This window comes from Gasterosteus aculeatus, chromosome 7 (genome assembly GCF_964276395.1).
Source record: "Gasterosteus aculeatus chromosome 7, fGasAcu3.hap1.1, whole genome shotgun sequence".
Lineage (NCBI taxonomy): Eukaryota > Metazoa > Chordata > Actinopteri > Perciformes > Gasterosteidae > Gasterosteus > Gasterosteus aculeatus.
The window spans coordinates 26,488,915-26,507,521 of NC_135694.1; the positions used below are offsets into that span (position 1 = coordinate 26,488,915).

Sequence of the window (18,607 nt, forward strand, 5' to 3'; positions counted from 1 at the left end):
AGCAGATTTTATGAATGAATCATGTTACTTTGTCTTAGCCTCATGTGGGAACATATAGACGCATCCCTCCTGCGTGAGAAGGTGAATAACTTGAGAGCACGACTCAGAAAGTCACATTTACCGAAGGTCCGTCCCCCCCCCCACACACACCCACCACCCCCCACACCACCACCACCACCACCACCCGCCCTCCGCCGTGAATACGCAGCGATACTCGGCTGCTACCCTGCGGACTGAGCCCACCGAGCAAGCGTCCTCCTCCTTCCGCCGCTGCGCTTCGGATGCTTCTTTGATTTGTTGAAAGCCCCCCCGCGCCCCCCTTCCACAACCCCCCCCCCCCCCCCTCAGAAAATGGTGAAGCAGTAGCATGACACACGTTGTAAGTTGTTACACCTTTGAGCTAAACGCGGAGTGTTGAGGTTGTGTGTCTCTTTGTCGTGTGGCGTCACGCAGTTGAAACATGTTGAGAGTGTGTTTCTGTTAGCTAGCGTTAGCTCACGGAATCACTGTCTGACATCCACGGCGCAACGTTCGCGGATGTTAGCAGTCAGAGAGGAGGTGGAGGTGGTGGTGGTGGGGGTGGTTGTAGTGTTACCGGGGATGGTGGTCGGACGTGTTACCTGTCCACTGTATGCAGCTCGCGTAACTCAACGGTGAAGGCTAATGCTGGGTTAGCTTAGCCACCGCTAGCTTACGCTAAACATTAACGTTAATGCTAGCTGGCGTTAGCCTGGCGTAGAGGTAACGTTAGCTCGCATTTACTCCGGGCCTTTTTACACACCGCCTGTGCTGCAAACTGACCGAGACCAAGTGCGACCAACGTCTAATATCGTGGAGCGAAGCTGCCTTTGACGGTATGTGTTTTCGCAGTTCGGAGTGCAGGATGCGCTGAAACGATGGAAATGTGCAAAAAGTTAAAGCTGTGACTGCGCCTTTCACTCGTTTCCCCTCCCGCATGACTTAATAGTGCACGATCGCAGGTGTGTTACACGACACCGAGGGGCACATTTAGATTCGTGGTGGTTGTTGTTGTTTTTTTGTCTGCTGGGGGCCCTGTCCCTCAGAGGACCAGGGAGGTGTCCCTTGCTCTGTATTGGTGTCTCTTACTCTAGATTGTTCTTCCCTGGACCTGGACGTGTTGCACAGTTTGTGCTCACAACACAACTGATGTCAGACCCCTTTGGGACATGGATGCATGTAACCGGATTGGAGCCATCGGGACACCAATTAGGCTCATTTTGAACTACCACTGGTGGTTTGAGGAAGGGGATTATGTCAGATTTAACCGAGATGTCACTGTTATTCTTCTAACTGTTAATTATTAAGCAGTATAGATGTAGCATCTTTTTCCGTCATTCATTTATTGTTGTGGTTATCTTTGCAGTTCGAGCATGGCAGATAGAAAAGGAAAACCTGTCACTGCGATCAAAACACTCTCAAAGCGAGAACAAGAAGACCACAAAAAAAAGGTATGGAGGTTGGAGATGTTGCACTGGTTTATATGGTTTAGTGCTGTTTAGATTTAGTAAACGCATCAGCAATATTATGAATTAAATTATTAAAATGCATTGTACTTCTGTTTCTCTGTGACTTTCTAGGAGGAAGAAAAAGCAGCTGAGGTTTTTGAAGAATTCCTGGCGTCATTTGAGACCAGCGAGAAAAGCGGAGTGAAAACTTTTGTCCGTGGTGGAATTGTGAATGCAACTAAAGGTCAGCAGCAAACACTTTGCAATCCTGTCTCAATTCTGCTCCACTTCTTCTGCATGAAATGTCTGGACAAAAAGATGAATCGTGAGTTGTCTGTTCCAATAATGAATTACTTTTGGAAGGTAAAGATAGATAAAAATAGTGATTGAAGAGTATCATGCTGACTCAGCAGTGAAATTACCGTCTTATTAGTGGCCATATCTTTTGAACGGCTTAATAAAATGAATGCACTCTGCGGACCTGAAGACATCAGTCCATTATTGCTTTAATAAGAAAAATTAAATAGAATCCCAGCTAATAACGAGCAGTTCTTACTACATAAGATCTATACGTGTAACATACTGTTACACGTATAGATCTTTCTTGTGCTGCTCGAGATGAGTCTTGGTCTCAAGACCCCCTTTTTAAGGTCTCGTCTAGGACTAATGATTTTAATCGTCATCATTTAATTACTGTGGGGATATCACTCAGTCAGCTGGGGAATTTTCTGATTTTTCTGTCACTTTTGTAACATTCTCTTGCTGAAAATGCCCCTGTGCGATGCCTCTTCGGTTATTTTATCAAGGCTTTCTTATGGTACACTTATACAGTTCTTGCACACGTGTAGTACATGGCAATAAAAGAGCTACATGAAGAGGAATATTTCTTTCATGTGGGTGTTTGAATGTCCTGTCTCTTAACACTCTTGTTAATGTCTTGTCTTGTTAGGTCTTCTTGACTACAATACAGGCTCCAACTTACTCGTAGTTTGCACAACTAAATAATGGATTGGATAGTCAATTTTTGATGATTTGCTTTGATTACTTTTTGCAGAGGAAGAGGCAGCCGAAGTAAAGAAGAATAAGCTGTATCGACCAGCTGGCAAGTTTGTCCCCGTGTCCCAGCATGTCTCGCCGGTATCCTCTGCTGAAAGCAAGAAGTCTGTGAGTTAGTCCTTAGATGTTTGTAGGATTGACACAATACACTGATTTAAGTAGGAACCCAAACTTACTTTTAACTCTAAATGTTGCTTTGTCTGCTTTGATTGATAGACATTTAAAAAAAAGACAGAAGAAAAGAAGAAGAGCAATCTTGAACTCTTCAAAGAAGAACTTAAGCTGTAAGTCCTTTTGCAAATGTGCTTAGTATCGTGTTTCAGTTCAATAAGTTGACATCTTTGGCAAAAATAAGCCTATGTATTGCGTTTTTGAAAAATGCAGAATACAAGAAGAGCGAGAGGAAAGATATAAAAAGAAGAAAAATGATTCTGGTGGCGGAGGAGGAGGATTTGCAGAACTGGACACGCCACTATCAGGACGGTCTGGTAAGAATACCTCCACGAAATCGTTCTATTTGTTGAAATCGTTTTGCCTCTATAAATCGTCCCAACCTCGATCCTGCTTCCCCCCCCGACCCAACAGTGTTATATGATGACCTGACTGTGCCGACCACCACTAACCTCTACATCAGCTGCATTAGCCCAAAGGTAACCGAACGCGCCGACTCTGATTGGGCTTACCACAAGCACACGTACATTTCCCACCCTGTACCTTTTTTATTTTCAGATGAACGAGGAGATCCTCTGCAAAGAGTTTGGTAAGTATGGTCCTCTGGCCAGCGTGAAGATCATGTGGCCTCGAACAGACGAGGAGCGCTGCAGGACGTCCAACAGAGCCTTTGTGGCTTTCATGACGCGGAAGGACGCGGAGAGAGCCTTGTCTTCACTTGACGGTACGGTTGACTCGCTTTTAAAAATAAAAATGTTTTATTTAGCAGGTTTATCTAATTCCCATCACCGCATCGACTGTGACCATGTTTTGTAGGCAAAGTGATCATGGGGTTTGAAATGAAGCTCGGCTGGGGTAAACCAGCGCGGATTCCGCCCCAGCCTCTCTACACGCCGGCGGGGGTGCGGGTCACCCCGCCGCCCCCATCGGGCCTCCCCTTCAACGCTCAGCCGAGGGATCGCTTCCGCAATGACTTCACCAAGCCGCTCGGCATGTCCAAAGGAGAGCTGGACAAGGTAACGCTGTCTCTGTACTCCGGGGCATGACTACACCCCCCCCCACCCCCCTCCGCCCCCTCCCTCTAATGTGTGTGTGTGGCACTACAGTCCCCACAAAAATAGATTTAATAAGACTTCAGAGAAGATTTTACTGTATGGATATTTTAAAAGTAATGCTCCGCGCTTTATGCAAATTGTCTTTTTTTCTTTGCACACCCTGACAATGTATTATTTGGCTTCAATTATAAATTGAAATACAAAAACTGCAGTGGGTTCTGCAACTGATTCAGAATGAGTTGATCAGTTTATTTATTAGTTGGTCATGATGTAAAAAGTTGTGAATAATGTTACAATGCTTGTCATCATTCCTCTAATTGATCACCGTGTCCGTGCAGTGCCATATCGCAGGGTAACAAAATGCATGAATTCAAAGTAACATAACAGTTTGACTTGTGTATAGAATGTTTATGTTGGATCGGTTAGCTCGGCTAACACATCTGGTTTAGCATTTTTGCATTAGTTAACTGAAGCTGTGTCTCCCTCCCCTCATTTCACTGACTGAATGCTGTCGTCGTTTTCTATGCTGTATGTATCCTGCAGTGTTTCATCTGTACAAGTACTCACGTTTTAATACTTTCACTATTTGATTTGACTTCACAAACAGACTCTGTCCGAAGCCGTAGTCAAAGTGGTTATCCCGACCGAAAGGTACACACACTCTTCCTGCTACGACTGACCAGCTGTAATAACACAGTGTTACAGGACCTGTAAGGATTCAGGCTGTTAATGCATCCGACATAAAGGACATGATAAACAATCCTGTGGACATTTGGACATCTGCAACGTAAGACTGAGGGTTCTTACAGTAGATGTCAAAGGTCCCGATCTCCTCAGATTCACATACAGTGAATGCAGTTAGTAGTTTCTTTATGGACACTGGTGTTTACCCCTTCTGGTTTGCCCAAATATGTCCGATGATTCATGTTCCTCCCGTCTTATTAATACGTGTTATTGTGAAAAGCAGTAGACTTGGTAACTGGGCTGTAAGAACGTCTTTGGGCTCTGGGTTTCTCGTGGGCAGGCTGAGACACTGCAGACGGATACAGCTAGAAGGCAGCTAGATCTGATATTAACCCGAGTCAGACGATGTGGATTCATGCTGGTGCTATAAGACAAACCGAGTGCTGCTTCGGGGGTGAGAGTAGTGAGCGTTATGAAGGGGTAACTGCAGCGGTAGACATCAGGTGACACTGCATGAACACACTGTACATTGAGGCTCCGGTTCAGGCCTGACGCCACAATCCACAATAACTTCTCTATAGCACCCTGATGCTGATTTATTATGTGTCCAGTGTGCTTTTTCCCCAGTTATTTTTAGAGCATAATTTGTATTGCATTCAAACTGGCCTGTAAAGTCATTGACTCTGTGTGATTTCTTTTACGCCTTCCATGGACACAGTGCCCCGGGAACATTTAAAGTACGCTGATGCACCCTCTGCACAGAGGACAGTACACCAAGCAGTTTTGCAAAGCGGCGCGTCCCAGGGGCCGTCGCCTTTTTTTTTTATTCATTACGGTCAATAAATGCACGCACGGGCCACTAGTGCAGCATGAGGAGGCGTCAGAGACGTTAGCGCTGGATGGTGTTGCGAAGCCCCGCTCTGACCCCGCTCTCCTCTTCCCACAGGAACCTATTATTCCTCATCCACAGGATGATAGAGTTTGTGGTGCGTGAAGGCCCCGTGTTCGAAGCGGTAATCATGAACAAGGAGAAAAGCAATCCTGATTACAGGTAAGTGCTGCTGCCGCTGTCCGTGTGTTTGATCATGGACATGTTTGGTCAGCTTGCTCCTTGTGTTGTTTTCAGGTTCCTTTTTGACAACAAAAGCCAAGATCATGTGTACTATCGCTGGAAACTCTTCTCCATCCTGCAGGTACGTTTTCCCTCCCAAAACTTTCGGGATTTTAGTTAAAAAAGTAAAAGCCGTGTTAATGAAGCTGTAATATCGCTGGAAACTCTTCTCCATCCTGCAGGTACGTTTTCCCTCCCAAAACTTTCGGGATTTTAGTTAAAAAAGTAAAAGCCGTGTTAATGAAGCTGTTCATCTCTATGTGAGGTTTTTTTTTGTGTGTATCATGTATCAACCTTGTCGTCCCCACCACAGGGCCAGTCCCCGACAGAGTGGCGGACCACCGACTTTCGTTTGTTCCGGGGGGGCTCCATGTGGAGACCCCCGATCCTGAACAACTACTCTCAGAGAGACGAAGACCGAGCCGATGCGGAGGAGGACGTTCCCCCCGAGGAAGAGGTGAAGAAAGGGCAGCTCAGAGCGGAGTAAGTGTGTCCAGCGGCGACACTCGCCTTTTCACCTCTCGCTTCAGTTGAGTTACACGAGAACCCGTCGTCCTCTCTGCCACCCAGGCACAAAGTGAGGCTGGAGACGCTGCTGAAGGAGCTCACTCCCAGCCGAGAGGATGTCGCCAGCGCCATGCTGTTCTGTCTCGAGCGAGCGGACGCAGCAGAGGAAGTAGTGGGACACATCACGGAGTCTTTTTCCTTACTCCAGACGCCCCTTCAGAAGAAGGTCAGTGTATGACGCACGCTGCACAGAGCGTCTATATAAAATGTAGTTGCGTCTTACTCGCCCTTTTACTTTCTCCTCTTTCCCACAGATTGCCAGGTTATATCTCGTGTCCGACATCTTACACAATTCATGTGCCAAAGTAGCCGGCGCGTCATATTATCGTAAATAGTAAGAGACTTTCCTTCAACTCCGCCTCAACACTTTTGTCCTGTTGTGTTTCTTCTTCATGGGACGGTCTTAACGTGTCTTTACAGTTTTGAAACGAAGCTAACGCAGATATTCGGAGACCTTAACGCAGCGCATAAAAACATACAAGCCAGGCTGCAGGCAGAACAGTTTAAGGTAGTAATGTCTTTTTTAATGCCCAGTGGCATTTACCACAATGGCCAACAATTAAAAAAGAAAAAAAAGCTCATTTATTCCCCTTTCTCCACAGCAAAAGGTCACGAGTTGCTTTAGAGCATGGGAAGACTGGGCCATCTACCCGGAGCCTTATTTAATCCACCTTCAAAACATCTTCCTGGGCTTCGCCAAAGCAGTGGAGGAGTTGAAGGAGACCGCAGAGGTGATTTGCATATTTATGTTTTTCTTCTTCTTCCATTGGCGTCAAAAAATCCCGTCCAAACGCCTTTGCTCGCGGGACGGTACAAACGCGGGTGCACCTGTCCGTCTCCTCGCAGGAAGTGTCCGTCTTCATCGACGGCGCGCCGATGGACAGCGCGCCCATAGACGGGCTACCTCTGCACAGAGACCCCGTGGATGACCTGGACGGCTGCCCCCTGGGCTGGGACCCTCTGGACGGCGTCCCCGTGGACGACCTAGACGGTGTTCCCTTAGCAGTGGCCATGGATGACATCGACGGAATGCCCCGTGAGTCTGTGTGCACATCAAAAGAGGGGGGGTGGGGGGAAACGACTACTACTTTTAACCAGGCTCTGGTGTCACGAGTCGATAACGCGATCAATCCCGCCTCTCAACTTTCTTTCACCCCCCCTCGTTCCCACAGTGGAGGAGAGCAACGTTCCTCTCTCCACAGTGCCTTTGTCCAAGTGGGAGAAGACGGCTGATACCGGGACATTTTCTCAAGGTAGCACGCGTGGCGATTCACTCGCGTGTCATACGAACCTCTCCCCTCCCGCTCACCTTCCCCCCCCCACCCCCCTTTTGTCCCTCAGCCAAGGCCGAGTCCAAGTGGGACATGGTGGTGGAGCCCAACAGTGAGGCCGAGGTGAATGTAAGGTAAGGCCCCGTGGTCGGTATCCATGCACCTCCCCTCCCCTGAGGGGCACACACCCTTTGCGTAATCGATCCAATGGTATGGAAATGTATGGTTCTTGTCTCCCCCCCTTCCCCGGTGACAGTGTCAACTCGCAGGACGGAGATGCAGACTCGCAGAGTGACAGCAGCGACGACTCCGGCAGATTGTCCAAGTATGAGAGCGCAGACTTCCAGAGCTCCCTCAAAAGTTTTCAAATGTCTGAAAGCAAAAGGAAACGCTTGAGAGAGCTGGAGGCAAGTCCACATGTTTAATATTAATGTTTGCTTTTACAGAATCAATGTGGTTGTCTTCCTGTTGATTTTGCTGTGGATCCAAACATAGTGAATTTTAAATTTAAAAAGGATGTTGAATTATTGTGAGTTTGCTTGTTGCGTAAAACAGCCGGAACTCTTTTTAGTGTGACTCCTGTGAGCTGCTTCCCAACAGTCGCGTCTTTGGCTTATTGAACCATGCAGCACTGACCAGATGTGTCTCGTCACAGGTAAAAGTCATGAAGACCCAAGACGAGTTAGAATCCGGCAAAAGGACGAGGAAGTCCGGGATGAGCATACAACAACAAGTGGAGCACTACAGGAACAAACTTCTCCAGAAGGTGGGCTGCTTTTAATCTGCTATTGAATGTTTGATTTGGTTAATTATGCTCAAGCTCTTATACACCCAGTGTTTATTCTGCCGTCATGGTCTCCAAAGCAAAAATACACCCATCACAGATGTGTAGTAGAAATATTTCTTTAATCAGGAACCGTGTAGGGCAAAATGTACAGAACATTAAATTACACTTTGAACATGGCACAGTAAAAAAAAAAAAGTTAGAGAAGCATGGCAGTCAAAAATCAGACAGGTGATTTGCAGATTGAGAACAACGCGCCACCTACAGGAAATGAAGCTTAAGTCGCTGTTTGTTTACTGCAACACACACACACACAGTTTAATCTACTGCAACTGTGAGCCACAGAGAAAACAGCATGTAAAAAAAAAAACCCAAAAAACTTGTGCTTTCTTCTTCTGCAAGTGTCACTGTTGATAAATACTAGTGCAGTAATCGTGATAACGGGGGAAACAGCTGAGGTCTGACATTGACAAAGCAGCAGCAGTAGTGGGGGGGAAACCAAGCGGGGTCGGCGAGCCTTTGTGTGACGGGATGTTTCACCGTAGGAGTTTGAAAAAGATGAAGACAAGAATGAGAAGAGGTCTAAAGACAAGTCCAAGGATGACAGAAAGGACAAAGACCGGAGCAAACGAAGCGAGGACGGCGTCAGGCGGCGCGGCCGCAGCAGAGATCCCGACGAGCGCCCCCGGAGGTCGAGGAGCAGCTCCCCCTTAAAGCAAGTTCAACGAGACGTCTGTGTGTGTGTTCATCACCAAACGCCATCGGTTAGACCTTCAACACGCTTGTTTCTTTTCCAACAGGACCAAGTCTCCCAAATGGTCCAAGCATTCCCGGTCGCCATCCCCGAACCGGAAGACGGTGAAGTCGAGGTCGCGGTCGCCGCATCGCTCCCACAAGAAGGCAAAGAAGAGCAAACATTGACTCTCGAGCCTCGTCATCCAGCGTCTGTCCTCTTGGTCCCGACTCACAGCACCCTTGCAAGATCCAGAACTCTTTTTGTATGATGAAGTTTGAACACTGTAACTAATTATATATATTTTTGTTTTCTTGTTTTGTTTTTAAAATGATAACCGGAAATGTTGTTGCAAAGGTTCTGAAACTGAATAAATCACTGCGGGTAATGAATGTGTTTGTGTGTGTGTGTACGTAGGACACGTTTGGTCGGGCCAGGTATCAAACATTCTTCCAGTTTGTTTGGACTTTTATTGAAGACATTAATAAAGCATTTGGTTCTGTTTACAAAAGGAGCAAGTATGCAATGTTACACATTCAATCTAAAGTACTTTTTTTAAATGAAATGTGCTTTTATTCAACAAAGCAATTTGGAGCCGGTATTTTTGAAAAATTGTAAGATACCCAGCCCTGATAATGATAATAATCAGATTTTCGGCCATCTGCTAAAAGGTCTTGATTCATTTTAAAGGAAGGCTTGAGAAGTTGAATTTAGAAAAGCGATCTAGTTTTCATAGGCACAATTAACTCCAAACCAGCTTGCTCTGAAGACAATGGTTACTTTACATAAGACACATTAAAAGTTGAGACTGACGTGGACCGTGTCTTGCACTTTACATCTGAAAGCAAAAAGAAATGGGTTTGGTGGGCGGTGTGCTACAGAATAGCTCGTGGCGAGACTCAACGCTCACCACGCGGCTGTAGATAAACACACACGCTCAGTATTTCTGGCTCCTTGGTTTTTTTTCTTAATGCCAAACCGTTCACAGTAGCTTGGTATTAAAGATTTAAAAAAAAAAAGTGAAATGTGACCGGGAATCCCGCCGTGTCTGTATTAAAGAGTCAATTCCACATCTTCCACTCTGGGGTCCCTGTTCTCCCGAAGGAGCCACAGAAGGATCTTGGTCTCGGAGCGGTAACCTTTAGGTAGTTGTGTTTTTAGAAAGGGCCGAGCGGAGAAACCTCAGTGCTCAGTACTTCTTGACATTGATGAAAACCTTGATGGCTCCGGTGAAGTCGGCAGAGAGTAGAACCTCCGTGTGATCCGTCTTCAGGGCTCCTGCGAACGACAACACCGTTACAGCAGCCACACGGAGGTCACCGAAAACCGCCACCACCCGCCCCACCGGGTGGAGCTCGGAACGTACCTGAGGGTATCGTTTCAGAGTCGGTGGAGTCCAGGCTCTTGCTCTCTGCTTCCGGTTTGTCTGCTCCGGCCTCCTGTGGGACGATGAGGCCTGGGTGCGGCGCGAAAATGGCCGAGGTGACCACCGCGTTGTGTGCTGAAAGAAGAGTTCGGCCTCAGGTATCGGTTCCATCGACACAGTGTTTGCGGTGAACATGAAGTACCTTTAATTCCTTCCCAGAAGTCGTTGCGGTCCCGTCGCACGGAGGTGAATTTGCTCAGGTCGTGGTAAGTGCTCCAGATGTACACGTACTTATCCTCCGAGCCGCTGACTATGAAGGAGTAGTCGTGGCTGCGGGGGGAAAAAAAACGGATGGCATGAAGAAACGCATTTCAAATGGCCTCGGGCACCTCGGACGGTTGCTGCCGTGACCACGCGGCCGCCCTCACCTGAAGCTCGCCTTGATCTGGCTGCTGCTGTTCACGTAGCCTTTGTACTTCATGGACAAAGACAAGTCCCTCAGGTCGTAAAGGCGAATGCGGGAATCATTTGAGGTCACCAAAATCTACCGAGGGGGATGGGGGAGGACATTTGTCATTCGCTAGTGGGGACATGGATCACAGGAGCCATCCTAGTGGGGGAGGCGGGAGGCGGGAGGGTCGGGTGTTACCTTATTCTCCCCAGGCAGGGGTTCAATGCCGGTGATCTTTCTGCCGACTTTGTTCCTGCCTCTGGTGGACCTCACGTGGATTTGAGTGTGGTATTTCAGGCGCTGCGGGACAGACAAACACAACTTTTCACAAATGCTGAACACTGAGACGGCGTCTCCTGCGGGAGAGAGAAGTGACCGCCGCCCGGTACCTCCGTGTCGTAGAAGATGCAGCGGCCGTCGTAGGTGCCGATGACGGCGTACTTCCCGTTTTGGCAGAAGTTGGCCGCCGTGATGAGACGCGTCTGGCCGTCCACCTCGTTCCACAGCGCCACCTTCTTGTCGGGAATGTTCCAGAGGCGCAGCTTTCCATCCAGAGAGCCACTTAAGAAGTATCTGTCGTCCTGGGCAAACGAGAGGCACGTGTTTACTCTAAATACAAATCCGGGGGTTCTGAAATGAATAGCGGTTGGGGGGGTTACTCACTCTGGGATGGAAAGCAATGGCTGTGACAAAATCAATGTGCTGAAAGCAGCAGAGGCACTCTCGCCTGGATATGTGCCACAGGCGGACCGTTTTGTCCATGGACGAGGAGAGGAGGAAGAAGTTCTGGATTGACACACAAATAAAAACCAGGCACTTACAATGTCTAAACGCGTGGGGAGGGGAGAGGTACCGAGAAGAAAAGAGTCGGCAGTGAGGCGTCACCTTTGACCAGGACAAGTCCAGCAGGTCGGCAGTGTGACCTTTATACTTGCAGAAGGGGACCTGGCGGAAAGGGGCGGTCCTGTCTTCCGTGTCGGGGTCCTCTGGAGCACAACTTGCCTGTGGCGAGGGCACATAAAGCAGAGCGATATTCGTCCTTGAAGCGCCCTACAAGCCACGAATCACAAAGGTTATCGTCGCTCACCCCGTGGTCGTCGGACTTGGAGGAGCACAAGCTTTCCTGAGAAGGAGACGGTGAAACTCGACCTGCAAAAGGAAACGCAAAATCGGAACCGTACTGCAGCAAACAGCAGAGCATCTAAATGGAAATAAACCACTCAAGTCAAGTCTGAAGGGTGTTTCTTATTTCTTCTTTTTTACCTTCGGTGTTGTACTTCATCCTCATGTTATTGAAGTAGTCGAAGGCGGCCTTCAGGACCCAGATGCGCACCACGTTGTCCTGGCCGGCGGTCGCCAGCAACCTCCCGCAGTGGGAGAACTTCATGGTCCAAACGGCCCCCTGAGGAGAAGGCGTGTGAAGCCGCTCACACATTGACGACGTACCCGTAGAATAAAGACAAACATTTTTTTAAAATCCCTCCGGTCCTCTCACCGTGTGCTCGCCGCTCAGGTCTTGCACGACTTTAATCTGGTCGAAGTCGAAGGGACCCTTGAAGCTGTGCGCGGCCTTGAACTTGGCGGGCCTGGTGTAGGGCATGCCCTCGTCATCGCTCGACGACGGGTCGTCCTGATCTGTGTGGAACACTTCAGCCCGCCCCAAAAAAAACTAAATCAGGACTCAGGATGTTTTGGGCGGTGGCAACGGCGAACCCGTTAAAATGCATGCATACCTCAGGAAGCGCCATTCGGCCCGAGAAAGTTAAAAGAAGTGTTCTGTTATACAGATGTAAAGGGCTCGGTGACTCGTTACTGCATTTGTTTGACTGTCGTCGTTTATGTTCCTTACAGCAACAAGTGCATAAAGCTACATTGTGTAGAAGTACTTTAGTAAACTGTGTACGAGTTCTATCCTGCAGCCTAACCGAGGGTCCAAATGCTGGAAGTGCTTGTGCTCCTTTACCTTCATCGCGCACACTCTTCACTTTGTTCACTGCCTTCTCTCCATACTCCTCAGCGAGATGCTTGGCCTTCTTAACGGACTTTCCCAGGAACTTTTTAAACTGCGTTCTGGTGGGAAACATGGAAACAGCAGAATACAACATTGGATGCGTTTCATCACGCGGGAAACGACAGACTCCAACCGCCGGGGATTTCCTCACGTTTTCTGTTTCAGTTTCCCTCCGTCCGTGTCTGCCAGAGGAGCCTGAGCCTTGTCGTCGTCGTCGGACTGCGCTGCATCGTTCCTGAGAGGAGAAACGGATCGACTGGAACCATCGCTTTGAACACGATGAGGCTTTCAAAGCTTTTCAGAGGGAAGATATTACATGACGGAGGAGCCTTTTTCTACTCACGTGATGTACTCCTTGGTCCTCCTCATGATGTGCAGAGTGAGCGGGTTGATCGCCGCAGGAAGTTTCTCCTCGGCCTGGATTAAAGGGATCTCTTCCCCAGTGTCCAGATTCTTGATCATCACACTGGCCAGAATTTCCTGTTTTAAGAAAACACACAAATTCACATTTTGTGTGAGAAAAGTGCGAGAGGCCGTGACAAAACAAATGCGGGGTGCGGGGGGGAGGCGCCGGCTCTCACTTCATCCGTCAGCTCTCTGCCAGAGTCGGAACGTGGACGCTGGGGGCCCGGAGTTTGTTCTCCACTCTGGGAGGACGACCGTCCGTCCTCATTTTCCTACAAAAGGACAACAGGAGCTACTAGATTCTTCAACTTTTTGAGCAATTGAAAAAAAAAAAAAAAAAAAAGGAGGTCCGGGCCGCGGCCCCACTTACCTGCGCCGTCACCACTTTCTCCCCACTAGTGGCGCTGGCCAGATCCAAGGAATGCTGCAGCTCTTTGGTTAGACTCCTCACTGTGCTGCTGGGGGACACCAGGCCTGAGAGCTCCAGAGCGTCGCCGCTGACCGCAGACACTAAACCACCGTGCGACAGAACAACAGCGGCTTCAGTCGGCGCTGTACGCAAACGCGGGCGGTCGGACGCTGTCGTTTTAGTCTCGCAGAGAAGCTATAAACGGCGTGACCTCGAAAACGCTCGACTCTCGGCTCGTCGCTCGCGTGAGACTTTTTACAACCTGAATCTATGAAGCCGGTACTTCAATGAATTAAATTCAACACAATATTCTGCATCAACGCAACGACCGTCAGCTTTCACGTTTTCCTTTACCTTCCAGTCCACTCGGCCTCAGACACTCCTGAGACTTCTTGGACGGCAGACCCGGCAGAAACGGGGGAGGCGGCCTCGGGGGGGGACCTCCGCCGGGAGGGGGCGGGCGCGAGGGAGGAGGCTTCTTGGTGCTTGCTACAATGTCTGGTTCCACAGTGATTTGCCGCGGGGGCTTGGTGGGCCCGGAGGAGGAGTCCGAGTCGGCCGGCCGGTGGGCGAACGGCACCTGGTCCAAGATGTCCGCGGGCCTCTGCCCCCGCACCCCGTGGTCCGCGACCGCCCCGTCCAGCACAGCGAGTCCTACGGTGCTGGTGAGGTCCGGGGGCTGGACGCCTTCTCGGGACCCGGCCGACGGCTTGCAGGCTGGCGGAGAGCACGCCGCCGCCCCGTCGGTCGCTGCGCTTTCCCGTTGACCCCGCGGCCTCTCGGCCAGCTGAGGGTCGACGGATGGAGCCGCCGGCTCCGCGGGAACTTCCTGGGCGTCGCTCCCTTCCTCTGGCTCCGGTTCTGCTCTTGCGTTGTCGTGCAGCTGATCGAACAGCTGGACCTCCTCACCGACATCCCCCGCGCAATCCTTTTGGCTCTCCTCAATGATGCTATCAATGATCTGTGAGGAGGAGAGAAGAACGGCTCATTTGTCCAGCTCCACTACGGCAGGAGAAGATGTTGTTTGTTTCCTTAGTTAGTTTACACAAAATTAAACACTTTAAGCTAGAAATGTCCACATGAAAAACTGGTACAAGACTCAGACTTTTTGTTTTTCAGTTTATCAGGCTCATTCTGTGCGGCGCACTGTGCATGAAAGAGAAACACACACCAGTAGGGGGTCATCTCGCGGAGTCTCAGACGCCCCGCAGCTCACATCTTGCGCAGCGTTTACAGATCTCTGTGAAAACTGTCCCGGAAAACAGAACGATTAACGTCAATAGAAACACATCGGAGATAACGAAAGGCACGCGTCAGCTTTGATCTGAACGGAGACTCGTAGAAAAATGCATTTTTGTGTCAACTAAAGAAACAGACTAGCTTCTTTTGATGCAACCGCCTGCTAGGGGGGGTCAACTCACGGCCAATTCCAAAGGAATTTCTGCTGATTCTATCTATATAAAACACTGCTCTATGGTATTTCCATTTGCTTTAAAATCAATGTGTCCAGTCATATCTGCGGATTTAAAAAGGCACAGGGCCAAAGCTGGACTGTGAGCAAAGTTCACTCCGGGTATTGTGATTCAGATAAACAAGTTCTCAGTAAGTATCGTCTCGTGAGATTTGTAACCCTCTGTGTGGACGCGGCGGGCAGCGCATCAAGGCCGGACCATTCGTTCACGTTTATTTGCTGTCAGGAGGGAGACGCCGGCGAACCGATGCGATTATGAGTAACAGCAGTGAACAGACTGTGGTAATGTTTTCACAAAGGGTACCAATATCTTACCGTGAAGCCCCCCAAGGACAACTACTATAAACACTGCAGTTCCCTCTAGATCTAGGAGGCTTTAGGTTCGATAGCTTGGATCTGTAGAAATACACAGATCCACTAAACGACCAATTCGGATTCACTCTCTATTTTGTCTTGCAATGTAAGCAAATAGAGTCATTTAACTAAGCTACAACCACGAATAATAAGAAATAATCCATCTGTAAAAAACATCAAGTAAAAAAACTACCTCAACAGATTAAAATGAGGTAATCCTTAGGAATATGACTAAACTTAATTGCACTCCAACCCTGTGTGTTGACCAATTCCACTTCACTTTCGAGCCTTGGTAACATTCAAACTGAGTCAGGACAGTCATTCCAATGGCGACCCGGCAGATATTGCGTTGAATCAACAGTTGCTGGGCTTAGACAAACATACCTGAGGAAAAGGAACGGCCGACTTTGTGGGTGACCTAAAAAACACAAAAGGGACACCGTTCAAAAAGGCATGAAAGTAAACGTCCCAATTACACCATGTTAAAACGAGTATAATCTAAAATAAAACATGTAATTCGTTTATCTATTGAGTGAGTGAATCATAACTATTTTATCCCCAAAAATAAACTGATTTTGAGACTGTTCATTTCATTAAACATTTGGACATTTTTGCTTAGCAAACAACATTAATAACATGCACGTGTCGTTCCCTGAATAATGCATGAAATGGATATTCATACTCAACAATTGACATTGACTCCGGTAAAAACAGACACCTTCTATAACCTAAAAAATTAGGGAAATTTATATAAATTATTCATAAATTCGTAGAATTAAAAAAAATAAAGGCAATGTCACTAGGTTAATGTGTTCTTCAGTGAGCTCAATGGCCAAAAGAAGGGATAAAAAGCTGCTAAAACGTCAAGTAGCTGACCGATCTTTATAATTGCACCATAAAAAATGTTTTAAATGGAATTGTTAGCAGGAAAAACATCGTGTGTCTTTAGTATTGCAGTTGACTCTCTCTGCAGGAACACAATGCAACATACTATTAGTTTAATACAACACACACTGGGTAGTAATATGCAGCCCAGTGGAGAGTGTGAAGTTCACCAATGAGCATTTTTCTTCCAATCTAACGTCAAGTGGGTTAGCTGTCATTGCTAAGATGTGTGATGGCACTAACTTAACCTTACACATAACGAACAGAAACGCGTTCGCTAGTCACCGTTTTACTGAAGTGCGGTATAAAAATCGTTTTCCTTACACTTTAGGAGATGGAGTCAAATTAACGTCCTCGGGAGCATCATAGAATTCCTCGGTGTCACTTGTGTCTGACGCCATGCTAACATGAATTTAGCTCACGAGCTAGTCAATTCCAGTCGGCGGGCAGCTGTCTAAAAGCCTAACCCGCGAATAGCAAGTCTTACACGCATAGACTTGTTCCTCTACGTGCCGCCCTTTCTATATCCTTGTTATAATTGAAACGCTTCTGCCCTGCCTTCGTCAACCGCTTTCCTGTCCAGCCCTACTCCATACCGTTTACGGATGAGCCCAATGCTAGGCTAACAGCTGTAATCTGGTCACCGGACTCGCCGACGCCTACTTGCTAACTAGCTTTTCTACCCCTCTTATAAATCTTTGGTTCGCAGCGCGGTGTCTTCCTTGGAAATCGGACATCGATCGGTGCGTTTTTACAACAGCGTACTCCCGGGTCAGCTGTCAGGCTAACGGAGCCAGTGAGCCGCGTCATAAACAAACCAGTAAGACAAAAAAAACACACACACACACACACACACAAGTCTGACGAAGGAGGTGAGTGAAAGGGCGGGGCCCGGGCTCCTTCTTCTTCTACGTTACAATTTACGACAGCTGCAGGTGTGGGTTTGACTCGCTACTGCCCCCTGCCGGAATCGCAGAAGAACAGGACACGGAGCAGGAAACATGTTTGGGCTGTCATTTGTATTTTGCAAAACGAATGAAAAGCGGATCACCGACATCAGTGTGTTGCCTCAGGCATAGTGGATTTTGAGACGAATACCAATATAGATGTTCAAAAATATTATAAATACAGAAAATAAGTATGTTAAAGCAGTGTCTTAAAATGAATTGATTGTATGGATTAAATGTAGCCATGATATGCTGGCTGCTGTCCAAATGTATTTTACAGTTTAAAAACGTAGTGTACCAATTCAATTAATCCGCACCTCAACTCATGAGGTGAGAATTGGCTGGTTAAACATGCCCATAAATTCACGCATAACCGGCAGGCACTACAGAATTGTAGAGCTGACAACATTTAATCAAAATTAGCATTCAATTTATGGTCGATTCTTTATTGCTCTTTGTTCCAGATCAATGCATCAGTTGATTAATAATGAGCTTGCAACTTCAATGATGATTGGAGAGGACAAACATTTGGCAGTGGTAGATGCGTGATCATTAAAATAGCCTCGATGAATTTTAATGAATGCATATGGTAATTTGTCTTCTATAGCTGCATTATCATTATCAAGCATGCCAAGACTACGAATGGAAAAAAAGACCTTCAAACATGTTTAAATATTCTCAACTAAACCACAAATTGAGTGTATTTTGTGTAATTAGGTTTGCTTTTAAATTGGTGGGTTTGGAAGATAAACATTTAACAATTCAGCTTAGAGTATTTAAACAATATAGTTGACTAAATATATTTTGTCAACTTTTGATTCAATCTATCAATTTATAAAAACAAAATGCTGTGATTAAATGAGTTCCAATAGTCGAACCTCTGTAGCAGCATTGAAGATTAAATGGCATGTATTATTAAATAAATACATCATCAGAGGTGTGGAAATAAGGAACGTGTGTGTATTACCATTTGGCAATACCTGAATTTGAGTACAGGACAACAACTTAAGGCTCAGCACTTACTGTGATGATAACAAATGCTCTGTACTTGTATAGCGCGTTTCTAGTCTTCCAACCACTCAAAGCACTTTAACCCTACATGACATCATTCACCCTTTCACACACACACCGATGACAGGAGCTACCAAACCAAGTGCCATCAGTAACTAACATTCACACGCTGTTGTCATAGGAGCAATGTTGGGGTCAAGTGTCTTGCCCAAGGACACATCGACATGCTGTGATCGAACCGCCATCCCTCTGATTGGAGGAAAAGCTGAGAACACGGAGAAAAGTATGTGTGTTATGTCTGAGTAAGTTTAACTTGTTGGTACCTAATCTAGCATTATTGTACTCGTACACTAATGTTAAACCAAAATATATATATATATTTTGATTAATAACCGAAAT

At 47.3% G+C, this 18,607-nt stretch overlaps 2 protein-coding genes across 5 annotated transcripts; one reads left to right on the plus strand and one right to left on the minus strand.

Annotated features, from left to right (window-relative positions):
* Positions 1-83: 83 nt before the first annotated feature.
* On the plus strand, positions 84-9,286 carry LOC120822632 (U2 snRNP-associated SURP motif-containing protein). 4 transcript variants are annotated; one of them, XM_040182431.2, is made up of 24 exons: positions 84-379; positions 1,385-1,469; positions 1,599-1,710; positions 2,521-2,630; positions 2,739-2,806; positions 2,907-3,010; positions 3,108-3,172; positions 3,252-3,417; positions 3,510-3,709; positions 4,356-4,399; positions 5,379-5,483; positions 5,559-5,625; positions 5,857-6,026; positions 6,114-6,276; positions 6,365-6,444; positions 6,531-6,618; positions 6,713-6,841; positions 6,957-7,146; positions 7,283-7,363; positions 7,452-7,515; positions 7,638-7,788; positions 8,037-8,147; positions 8,711-8,880; positions 8,966-9,286. In XM_040182431.2, the coding sequence occupies exons 2-24, from the start codon at positions 1,392-1,394 to the stop codon at positions 9,084-9,086; spliced, it is 2,637 nt and encodes an 878-aa protein (XP_040038365.2). In that variant the 5' UTR covers positions 84-379; positions 1,385-1,391; the 3' UTR covers positions 9,087-9,286. The 4 variants fall into 4 exon arrangements, with proteins under 4 accessions (XP_040038365.2, XP_077962900.1, XP_077962902.1 ...); XM_078106776.1 differs by having other exon boundaries at positions 324-854; XM_078106774.1 differs by having other exon boundaries at positions 162-379; positions 8,711-9,286.
* A 68-nt stretch (positions 9,287-9,354) lies between these two features.
* wdr44 (WD repeat domain 44) lies at positions 9,355-17,192 on the minus strand. Its single transcript, XM_040182430.2, has 20 exons — positions 16,575-17,192; positions 15,750-15,783; positions 14,712-14,789; positions 13,895-14,501; positions 13,502-13,641; positions 13,308-13,403; positions 13,070-13,206; positions 12,878-12,961; positions 12,679-12,785; positions 12,211-12,362; positions 11,979-12,117; positions 11,803-11,864; positions 11,601-11,717; positions 11,379-11,501; positions 11,105-11,296; positions 10,914-11,015; positions 10,693-10,808; positions 10,467-10,594; positions 10,265-10,399; positions 9,355-10,176 (listed from the first exon to the last, which is right to left on the minus strand). The coding sequence occupies exons 1-20, from the start codon at positions 16,649-16,651 to the stop codon at positions 10,088-10,090; spliced, it is 2,715 nt and encodes a 904-aa protein (XP_040038364.2). The 5' UTR covers positions 16,652-17,192; the 3' UTR covers positions 9,355-10,087.
* Between the last annotated feature and the right edge of the window lie 1,415 nt (positions 17,193-18,607).

What these genes read in the sequence shown, in the direction of transcription:
- LOC120822632 (XM_078106774.1), top strand. Translation starts at nt 1,392, where the DNA reads ATGGCAGATAGAAAAGGAAAACCTGTCACTGCGATCAAAACACTCTCA. An exon ending in AAGAAGACCACAAAAAAAAG is followed by an intron (nt 1,470 to 1,598) that starts GTATGGAGGTTG and finishes GTGACTTTCTAG; the next exon opens with GAGGAAGAAAAAGCAGCTGA. An exon ending in AAAGGGCAGCTCAGAGCGGA is followed by an intron (nt 6,027 to 6,113) that starts GTAAGTGTGTCC and finishes TCTGCCACCCAG; the next exon opens with GCACAAAGTGAGGCTGGAGA.
- wdr44 (XM_040182430.2), bottom strand. Translation starts at nt 16,651, where the DNA reads ATGGCGTCAGACACAAGTGACACCGAGGAATTCTATGATGCTCCCGAG. An exon ending in AGAAAGTGGTGACGGCGCAG is followed by an intron (nt 13,404 to 13,501) that starts GTAAGTGGGGCC and finishes GTCCTTTTGTAG; the next exon opens with GAAAATGAGGACGGACGGTC. An exon ending in GCAGAGAGCTGACGGATGAA is followed by an intron (nt 13,207 to 13,307) that starts GTGAGAGCCGGC and finishes TTCTTAAAACAG; the next exon opens with GAAATTCTGGCCAGTGTGAT.